The 11,374-nt window shown below is 36.2% G+C and overlaps 1 protein-coding gene across 1 annotated transcript; it reads right to left on the bottom strand.

The window, feature by feature from the left end:
• Positions 1-451: 451 nt before the first annotated feature.
• Positions 452-5,593, bottom strand: LOC119799009 (carboxyl-terminal PDZ ligand of neuronal nitric oxide synthase protein-like). Its single transcript, XM_038308696.1, has 2 exons — positions 5,085-5,593; positions 452-625 (listed from the first exon to the last, which is right to left on the bottom strand). The coding sequence occupies exons 1-2, from the start codon at positions 5,187-5,189 to the stop codon at positions 467-469; spliced, it is 264 nt and encodes an 87-aa protein (XP_038164624.1). The 5' UTR covers positions 5,190-5,593; the 3' UTR covers positions 452-466.
• Between the last annotated feature and the right edge of the window lie 5,781 nt (positions 5,594-11,374).

An 11,374-nucleotide genomic window follows, 5' to 3' on the forward strand; every position in this document is an offset into this window, starting at 1 on the left:
CTTAACTGAAACAATAACAATTATTGCAACTTTTGTTTTCTGTACAGGGGCCAGGATCCCTTCTATAGGTTCCCTGGCTCCTATTGGCCCCTTTCTAAAGCAACCCATTGTTGTGCATAATATACACATTAAATTTACATTAAAGTTTACTCAATGTCCTCACTCCTTACAAAAACAAAGATTCTAAAAAAATATCTGAATGCCAAAAAAAAGAAGAAAAAAAGAAACACCAATGTGGTCTAATTTCCACATTGATCAGTGGCTTTTGGTTCTTTAGTGAGTCTTGGAGCATCTTAAGACTTCGCAAGAGAGAACACTAGTGTAAATTAGGACTAAAACCGAGGGTGGCGACGACTGGAGCAGAATAGACCGTGTTGCCATCGGGGGCAAAACCCGATCCCTTAACACTTAAAGCAATCCAGATCCTTAAAATTGAAAGTCAAAAATCAGCCCAAAAATTTAATATTTAAAGTAAAAAACCACTGGATGACTTATAAACAAATCCTTTTAGGCTCCACATTTTTCTTAAGTTTAATTTAAGCATTGACCTTACCCTGATTCTCCTCATAGCTGCCACGATCTCCATCCGACTGTTGGGCCTGGGCACGTCAAGACTTCCCACGTACTGTGGCACAGAAACACAACATTGGTTATTCAAGGATCCAGGCAGTGCAAAAGTCGAATTAATAACCTAAAAGCAATATCATTAACCAAGAGACCTTGTGCTGGTCAGACTTAACCAATTATTTCCATGTGAAAATGCACATGACAGGCATTCAGATCATACTTCAGAGAACAAAGTTAATCTGATTAAGTGTTTCATTTTGTTGTTAATTCAATCTGTATATTTTTTTTTCAGAATTTCTGTTTCTAGCTCTACACGAAGTGAGATATAGATGTAATAAGACAGCTCTGCAAAGCCCCCACCTCATGCTCCACCCAGCTGGCTTAAAATGAGCTACTTTTAGTTTGTGTTTTTGAATTTTTGCTTCTCTTGCCTTTTTGGATAAATAAATACGCAAGAAACCACCTTCAGCTTCGTCTCTGTATTTGGGTCCTGTCAAACCTCGACCATAGTAGATTGCACTAAACCCAACCCATGCTTGGGTTTAGTGCAAAGTAAAAATTGCAATAACATCGCAATCACTATATTGGTGAAATCGCAATTTGGATTTTGAGCAAAATTGTTTAGCCCTAATTTGAATTGCTGTTAGCAGCTGACTACATGATCAGATACCTTGAGTTTATTAACCAGCTGATCCTCTTGGTAGACTCCCACTGTTGCTCTGTTAAAAATAAACTACTGAAAAGGAAACTATATTCTTTAAATAAGCTTCTTTAGTTGCTGGTTACTCCATTTGTTTGTTCATTCAGTGTCCTAAATCTAATTATTTAGTATACATTTTTTTAAATCAATCAATAACAATTAACGTAATATAATTGATTATGTAACAATATATAGATACATTAAAGTATTTGAATAGTGTTTTCTTTTTCAATTTTGTGGTAAATATTTAAAATCATTATGTTTTTTACTCAAGGTTTTCGTATGACGAGAAGCTCCAATTAGCCAGCTACCTCCAAATAATGTGGTGGACACTACATTTTGCATTTGGAAAAGAACCTCTTTCTTTGGGAAAAAAATAAATAATGGTATATGTGTTTAGAAATAAGGAAGTTACCCTTTTTCAGATGATTTCCATGTCATTCGGCCATCTACAATTCCTTCAAATGTGACTTTCATTTGAAATTACAGCTTAGAAATTTGACGAAATGCTCCGTGAGTGCAGATCTCTCATTCCCCATTCTGTGCCTACCACACATGCTAATCATATTAGCCTCAGCATCGCTGCAGATTTTGCCTTCGAAAGAGAGCAACTTGTTTAATACACTATAAGATGATGATTCTTCTTGCATCACCTCAAATCTGTATGTTTCTATATCAAAAATAGGTTTAGTGTGGCAAAGAGGACACAGCCTTGCCTTATTAGTAAGCTCTTTGCAGCTTGCATATATTTAAATTCATGAGCAGCCCTGGAGAAAACGCTGCCTTTGATGTTGTTCTTATTTTGATTGCAGTAAATGGTCTGGGAACAGAAAATCCGAAACCACTGCCTTGGTAAAAAAATATGTCTGTGCGGATTAATATTTAGAGACTTCCTGTTTGCATCCATTCACTTCTTTTCATTGATAATCTTTGAGTCATTACAGCAACTTTCATCACAAATATGTGATTTCTATCTTATGCAAGTGCTGTTGGATGGAGAAAGCTGGTTGTACAGTAACCCATATTTCTAAAAAAAAAATTATGGTAATTTTGTTCATTATTTAATATACAAAGTTGTTTATGATCTAAATAATGAGAAGCTTTTGATAAACCAATCAAATAAGCAGCAGTCTGCCAGAGTCATGGAGGCTGATGCCTTTCTCCAGGAGTCTATAGGTAAAAGGCGGGATACACCATGGACAGGTTGCCAGTGCAGCAGGACGCCACATAGGGACATACCACCATACACACATTCTCAACACCAAGCCAATTAACCTAACAGTCCTGCTTTTGGACTATGGGTTTAAGCCGGAGTGCCTGGAGAGAACCCACGCATGCACTGGGAGAACATGCAAACTCCATGGAGAAAGAACCTCGGCCCAGAACCCGGGACCTTCCTCCTGCACCATGCGACCCATCTCTTTATTCATCAAATGTTTCAGCGTGCATCATGGCCTCAAAGCTTGTAGTTATGTCTGATTGGCTCAGAGTCAAGGGTTTGGACACAATCAAGTATTTCTTTTGAGTTTTTCTATAACAATTAACTGATTAACTAATAAATTAGGCAAGGCTCACACTGATTAGGGAATGGCTGCAGTTCTTGTCTACTTGTCCCAATAGATCTAGGGTTAGTCCCAATGGAACTGCATCTAGCCTGACCCAGCTGTAAATACTAAAGCAAAAGTTTAAGTGAGTCTCTGCTCTTCTAAGGAATTCTAGAGCAGAACTTGTTAGAAATATGCCTTTTCATCCCCCAGTAACTCCACTGGTTCCTTTTTTTGCCATTTCATTTCCACTTGTCAGGTAAGTTGGCAAGTTAAAGTGTTGATTTTATTCTGAAAGTCTGGTGGCTGACCTTTCCTATTTTTGGTTTGTGAAAATAAACAGCTTGGTCTGGGTGTCCAATCTAATGTTCTTCTGACAGAAGCATAGTCAGTCTGAGTCGATTGTAAAACATTAGTTAGCATATTTTAAAATAAAATAGAAAAAAAACCTATTTGGTTCCTTTGTGGACCCATGCCCCTATTACTCCTTGCTAAAGGCTAGAGCAAGGGTCTGCAAAGCGCTGCTAATGAGCTGCAAGTGCCTCTGCAATGGCTCTTAATATTGGCTAAAAATAAAAAATGCCAGGTTTTAAAGATTATCTGAAAATAATTTTCACTACAGATTGATACTAAAAAAATCTGGAATATGTTATTAGATCTATTTCTCGTCATTTGGTCTGTTTAATTTTTACATAAAATAATATCCTATAGAGCAAAATCCAAAATCAACGCTTCTTCTTTATGAACCTTTATGCTTTGTCCTCATTTTGAAAACAGAAAATAAGCTGCTTTTTTGTTTAAAATGGCAACAGCATTCCCCTTGATATTAAAAGAAATTATTATTTTAAGTTGTGTTTTATTTAAAGACCGTTACAGATTAGTGGCCCTGAAGAAATGAATCTCTGGATTAGAAAGGTTGCAGAGTCCTGGTCTAGAGAAACACAAACTGAGGATTTCAGACTGTCCTCTGTACATACAGTAGATATGCATGTAATGAAAGGTCAGAAGGTAAAAGAGCCAGTGGATTTATAGGGATGCCATTCCAACCCCCAGTTCCTCTTCTCTGTGGACACCATTCACAGAGATCTTTATTGTAAAACAACAAAGAGCGCCTTGCAAGAAACCGTTAAAACAAGGGAGTGGTACAGGTCCAAAGTTCAACAAATACTAGTTTCCTATAAGGCTGCTTTTATCTTCTCAGTTTTCCTACTATCCTATTTACAGGTCCAGTTAACCAGGAAAACAGCCAGGGAAATATATAGACTATATAATTAAATACATCAAATATAAAAAATACATTTATATATATTTCAAAAAACATAAAGTGATGGAAAATTTTGTTTCTAGTTTGTTTTCTGGAATACCCTTTGCTTTCCATGAATTAATGACAATGAATGATTACATGTTGTATGTCATGTATTTATTTTATAATGCTTATGAGACTCTAGGTGGGGCGGGCTTCTCTTCTCTGCAACACTGAAAGTTCCATAACTGTTTGCAGGCTGCATAGAGGAAAACATGCTGTCTAATCTCACCAAGACAAACTGAGAAGTTATTTTACTGCAGTTTGTCTGTAAATATCTCCACAGCCTTTCTGTCCTCACTTTTAAGACAAATAACTGTGCAAGCGAAGAGTAACTCTGTAAAGGCATAAAGCATCTGACATTTTGAGAAAATGTTGATCTTTTCACTAAACAAGAAACTGGACTAAGTCCTTTTTATCTTAACAGTGGATAATCTTTTGTTTCTACAACAGTGTTTTGCATGGATTAATAACTCTGCAATATCTGACCCTTGACCTTGAGCTGACCAGACTTAACAGAAGCTTTAATCTCACACTCCCTGCATACAGTTTTAGTTCCCTGGATGGTTTCATGTTAAAAGAAAATGAGGCCATGTTTACAAAGCTCTAAACAGATTTTGTTCCCTATCAGTCCTATTAATTTGAGTAAATAAAAAAAACATTTTTAGAAAAAATAAATGCAAATAAAGGGCAGGACTAGTTTAAATAGATGGGTTCTCTCATTCATCTGTCAGATCTGCTGTTGATTCTGCGTTTGGGATCTGAAATGATGATGATTTCTGGGATAAACCTGGAATAAAGCAGGAGCTGCTGATGCCATGTGTTCAAACTTCCTAATGGATCCGCCCAGTATACACCTGCCACTAACACATGGTGACACATCACGGGTATGTGGCCAAAAAAAACAAACAAAAACAAAAGAGAAATAGTCAGTGTGGTCAGACACAATGACTGGATCGTGTTATTTCACCTTGGCTTGGAAGTATATCCCGTGCTGGTAAGCCTCCTCGTTGTGGAGCGGCAGCCTGGAGTCCGCCACATCGTCCACCAGGTTGTACCTGTTCCTCACGGGCATCCCGGACTCCTTTCCCTCATGCAAAGAAAACACTGAACAGAAACTAAGCGGATCGATCCAGAAACGCTACAGCAGCCCCAGGATGTGCGCGCCGCGCAGGTTGTTCCCGGTGGGAAGGCTTCCCATGGCGCTGCGCTCTGCTCCAACACAGCCCGACCTCAGGAAGGACAAAACTGCGCGGCTTTTTTTTTTTTCCCTCTCACACACAAACACAAATCAAAACAAAAAAAAATCAAAGAGGGTATCATTTCACAATAACCCCTCTAATAGAAAACAAACAAACAAATAAAGGCAGTATTTGTGCTTTCTTTCCCAGGACAAATCTGTCCGCAGGTGATAAATCCAGAGTCCTGTTGGTGGATTCAGCGCAGCTCCTGCTGCAGACGAGCTGAGCGTCTCCCCCTCCTTCCCTCCCTCCCTCTGCAAAGCACAAAGCGACTCCCTCATTGGAGCGAAGTTCCCAGGCATGATGCAACCGGGAGCTGGGAAGACAGCCAGCAAACAAAGTGAGTCCTCCCCTCAGGAGGTGAAAAACAGAAGTCTGCAGCTGACTTTACCGTGGGAGGCTAATTCTGCAGATATGTGAGAGTCCCCAGATATGCAGGGCCCTGCAAAAGTATCCATGCACCTTGATCCACGTGGTTTTGTTTTTGTTTGTTTTGATTTGATTAACAGAGGTGGGTAGCATTTCTAATAGTAGCACTACTTATAAGAGAGTAAAAGCATTTGGTAAAACTGATTTACTATTTAAAATTGAGCAATAAAACTGAGAAAGATTTAAAACAGCAAATTATTTTCTTTTTTTTTTCAAAGACTAATGTAGTTATTGAACGTTTAAACAATATGTAAAAAAAAAAAAAGAAAAAAAAAAGAAATCCAGGCCAAAGACACACTTTAAAAAAAGATTTATTTAAAATTAAACTTATAAAACCAGTACCTCATGTGACCATAGATAGATAGATAGACAGACAGACAGACTGTGGGGTGTTGTATGGAGCTTTATTGTTTAAAATAAGCTTTTTGTTATCCAGAGAAAGTGCATTTTACTCAGGTAAGAGTAGTGACATTTATTAAGATATCTATTTAAGTAAAAGTAAAGTATGGTGCAATAAAGCTACTCCTAAAATATAATTTTTTTAAATCAAAATCATATACTAAAGTAAACATAGTGAGTTAAATGTTACTGCTTACTCTGTTAATGGCATAAGTAGTGTTAAATGGTGAACTGGGAGAGATTTAAATGATTGAGAAACTTGAATATAGTAAAATTTCACATGTTTTGACCAAAGGCATAAGAAAAAAAGAAAAACTGGAGGGTATATGGTGACTCTGGAGGAGCCGCAGAGATAACGAGCTCAGGTAGGAGACCTGTTGACAGTACTAGTTGAATGGATTGTAAATATTTATCCTTTTGAGTTACAAGACGTTACTGTAAACACATTATGTTATCTGATGTGACAAAGTTTAACTTTTGCACACAGCATAACGTGTTAGCATTTGTCTGTGACTAGAAACATTGTGGTCTGAGCAGGTGTGAAATACTATCAAGATGAAAACCGTAGGAAAACCCATAGAAGCCTGTTACAGTGGAAACACTTCAATAAAAATAGTGCATCAGCTATATTGGTTTTTAAAATCTATATATTTTTTCATATTAGAATTAAAGGGGAAAAAATTCTACATTTCTTTAAAAAATGTCAGCAATACTATTGTTTAGTTCATTTAATCTCTGCTTTCTTTTCTTTTTCTGTTTGTTTATCTGGATGCCTGAAGCACAAGATTATAAAAGGACATGAATTTGAAAAAAAAAAACTAAAAATAAAATTCCTAATGTTCTACATGTCTGTTGTTTTCTGCAGGTGCCGTTTGTAGGATATATTTTTTCTGCTTCTCTTTTGCAGAGGGGAGGGTAGGGTTAGGGTTTTCTCTATAATTAAAACCAATACATATAAATGCTTCTTGATAGTAAAATTAGGATTTGTCACTTTTTTTTGTCTTCTATATTTCCAGCACTAGTTGCTGTTTGTCTTTTATCAAATAAGACAGGAAAAAATACATTTATTTCCTCATTCTGAAAAAAACTCACATACCCTTAGGCTTGTTTTATAATGAAATGATTAAAACTTCTACGTACATTTTGCGTTTTCCCTCAGAAAGTCCATAAGACCCCTTTACAGCCATTAGTGTGAGTGTTAGGATAAGTTTTTATGACTATTATGTCACTTTTTATGCACAGTAAAGTTGAGAGTCAAGTGGGAGAAATGGCGAGTTGATTCTTGCTCTGCTTTTATTAAGCTGCAGCTGCTGCTGATGATGTCTAACATGTCGTAACGCAATACAGACCTGCAGGTGCTTGAATAAATACTAAACAACACATCAGTGATGATTATCATCCCATTATTTTGATGCAGGAGAATGGCTTCACTGTTCTGACCTACAGAAGTTTACATAGAGCGCCCCCTGTTGGTTCTAAAGTTGACTGAAATCTATAGTGCTATTTCATGTTTTAAAATTGTGTGTTTAGTAGGTTACTTTGCATCTTTTTAGAAAGGTGTTCTACTAATCATTCCAAATTAGATCTGTTCATCAAAAGATGTAGGAGACATTTTAACTGCATGAAGATCAGATGGTTTTAACATCTGGGTGAACAAGAGGGTTTTAATAAACCAAAGATCTTTAAAGAAAAGTTAATTTTTGTTTTGTTACAATTACTAATTTGTATACAGTTTAGCGTGTAATGACATTAGTATTCAAATATCATAACTGTACATTGCCTGAATTTGATAACCCTGTCAACCAAACAAATACTTACAAGACCTAAGGAATTAGTGTTTTACTAAGAAAAAAGGATTCCTTTCTGTTTTATGTATTTTTTTTTATCAAATAAGTGTCTATTAGCTGCACATATGTAAAGCAAATCTAAAAATCAAATGCTATTCACTTATAGTACAGATTTAAATGACGTTACTGTGTTTACAGTAACATCATGTAACCTACAACTACCAACATTTAGAATTACCGTAAAAAATAAATAAAGTAACGGCCACTTCAAGTGGGAAATAAATCATATGAAGATGCTAATTCTCATTAATGAATCCACTGTACATCTCAGCTTCTGTATCTTCTTATTAGATTAATTACCAGAGTAAAACAAGCTGTTATCTTGGTTGTGGCCAGAAACAACAGGAGGATCCATTGGTCTATAGCACTCATTCTGTAAAACAAATGAGATGTTAAAAACAAACTAAACTTTTTGAGGTCAAATAGTAATAGCACAACATATGACTGATTTATTAATTGGAGCATATTCTGTGTTTTGTAAAAAAAAAATAAAATTTTAATAATCCATGATTTGGCCCAATATGCCCTCCTTCATATTTCAATCTCACGTTACCAGTTAGAGGCTTTGTCCTTTCGTGATGCATTACATTGTGCCCTGAAACGATCCCGCTGCTCTTTTCCAACAGTAGGTCATACATCACTGTGATTAACCGGATGTCTTTTGAGGGCCATAAATGGCACGCTATGGTCGGGTCAACCTATTAGAAGCATAGGATGGATGTTTTATTAATGTGCTTTGGTCCAAATGTATTATTACACCTCAGATCTCTTCAAAAATCAGCAAAACATTAAAGAAAATAAGGGTCCTGTATTTAATTTCTGCAACAATAGGTACTGGCTACCTTTAGATTGAACATACCGTATTTCTTAAACCCAGTAAAAAAAAAAAAATCAGAGAGCACTTATGCTGCAAGTTGCTATTTAAGGTAGGAAGTGGTTGCAGTTACCGTGTTCCTTAGAAACCATTTGTAATATTGTCACTTTCTGGCTGGATTACTGCTAAGCTGCGGCTCATTTACTGTCTGAAAGCTGTACAAAACGAGATTTCCTTTTGCATACAGTCCGTGTGTACAAAAGGACAATAAAAGTTGCCTAAGTCTAAGGATTATTAAAACCTGTAATATTAAAATAAACCTCCTGGGAAAAATATTCATATCTGCATTTTGCTTTATGCAATACATGATAGGAGGAACAGAAACATGTAGAAGGTGCACTGCTCAGATTAAACCAAAATGTTATTTTGTCGTGTATAGAAAATACAAAGTGTTATAATAAACATGCAGAATATAACTGTAGGTTTGCATTGTTTTCCATACACAGGAGAGCTGTTCAGTTCATTGAAGGATACATCTAATTAAGACCATGGTGGAAGACCCTTCTCTACAAGGACAAGGTCCAGATAACCAGAGTATAGAGGAGCTGAGCAGCTCCTTTAGTGAACGAATTTTACTCCTCGTTTGTAAAAAGGAGCGCCACTGCAGGTCATTCATTCCTGCTGCCATCAGACTCTACAATGTGACTCTATAATGTCAATAACTTTGGGAAAATCTAATATGCAATCACTATTTAATACCCTGTGCAATAACGTGTTTTTATATTTTATACCTAGTGCATTGGCTATATACCCATGTAAATACCCTGTGCAATAACCCGTTATAATAATCATCATATATGTGTGGACACACTGTATATACAGTATATACTCCAATGCACCTTTTCCTTCTTTTGGCACCTTCTTCCTCTTTAACTATTAAGCCAATGTAACAAGTAAATTTCTCCACTGTGAGATCAATAAAGTCAATCAATCAATAACAATGCACCACAATACGCTCCACTGAATCTTAACTTCTGTCCCATTTTTTTTGCTTCTAGCTCAACTATTTGTATAGCTTTAACTTCACACCTAAGTACGTTAGTCCATTTACCCTGTAAGGTTAAATCTAACATTTAGTTTGGTCTCTACTTTAATTGATAAAACCTTTAAGCACAACTTCACAGAAACAAAACACACACTGAGTAGTAGTAGTAGCAAGTTTAATTCACAAAATTAGAGTTCACATCACAATACACACTGACTGTACACACATCTCTTACAGCAACACAGGCATTAAACGTCTGCAGACAATAGATGAGTCTGCATCAGTAGCTTGAATTAAATAAGCAATAAATAAAATAGATTTTGACAAAAGAATAATAAGACCGGTGTGGTGGTGGTATGTATTTTAACTGCCGTATATTAATAATGCTTACACATTCATGAACGCTGCACGTCTGTGTTTAAAACGCATCACCAGTTTTTCAACAGGCTAGAGTGATGCATTTCAGACATATTTGAAGAAGTTCTTTGTGATACCTGAGAGCTGTCCAGGGTGGTACAGATGAAATCTGATTAGTTACTGACTTTTTATAAATGTTAAGATGGAAAAGGCTGTAAGAGACACATGCAACTAGCCTCCAAGTTTTCAATAAAAACAACAAAACCGTGTCGATTCTGCCTCACTCTAATCTAATGACAAAGGTAAACCCAAACTCTGGCTAATGGGTGGAAAACAGACCAAAATATTCCCTGAATAAAGAAACGCAAACTTCTCCTTCAAATGTACACAAAGTCTAATTATTAACAATCTGGAATACTTTTAGAAAAACAGAGAAATAATAATTCAAAAATGTTTAAAAATGAGCACACATTCGTGTTCATTTGATCATCTGCTGCCAAACCCAGACATTCAGTACCTTAATCAGGAACAGGCTACACAGGCTGAGCTACACTACATCAGATAAGCCAACTAAAAGAAAACAAAGATAAAAATGCCAAAGCACAAAAATTTAAAAATCTGTTTTTTTTTATCTTTGGATATACTGATTACATTCCCCAAAGTTAAAATGATCCCTTTTGACTTCATTTGTTCATAAATGCCAGAAAGCTACAGTAGCTTGTGCTCTACCTTGTTTGTCTTCACTTTACTTGCCCCACGTTTGGCTGAATTAGGGTTTAAACTCACTGGGAATCAACCGCGTCCAAACATTTTCAGTTAAACTCATCAAGGTCCATTCAATAAACACCATTAAAAAATAAGGTGAACTTAAGATTCCTCCACTGTTGGAAACAACTATGGTACTTAAACACAATACGGGCTGGGCTACATGACAGCAAACACACCCTTCTTCATATTTACTTTCATTCCTGACAAAAATGAAACAATAACTCCTTCCTTACTATGTGGCGAAATAAACGTGGTTCCTCATTAAACCTTCTCTGTCACAATTCCAGTTTTTAACTTTTTAAATGTTCCCAATACAGATTTGAAATTTAGTGATTAAGCCTTTTTTTCTGGGCTATTTTA

Source organism: Cyprinodon tularosa, unplaced genomic scaffold, assembly GCF_016077235.1.
Source record: "Cyprinodon tularosa strain WSP-4 unplaced genomic scaffold, ASM1607723v1 ctg643, whole genome shotgun sequence".
NCBI classification, from domain to species: domain Eukaryota; kingdom Metazoa; phylum Chordata; class Actinopteri; order Cyprinodontiformes; family Cyprinodontidae; genus Cyprinodon; species Cyprinodon tularosa.

Coding starts and splice junctions, on each gene's coding strand:
- LOC119799009 (XM_038308696.1), bottom strand. CDS start 5,189: ATGCCCGTGAGGAACAGGTACAACCTGGTGGACGATGTGGCGGACTCC. Junction 626..5,084: donor GGATATACTTCCAAGCCAAG/GTGAAATAACAC, acceptor TCTGTGCCACAG/TACGTGGGAAGTCTTGACGT.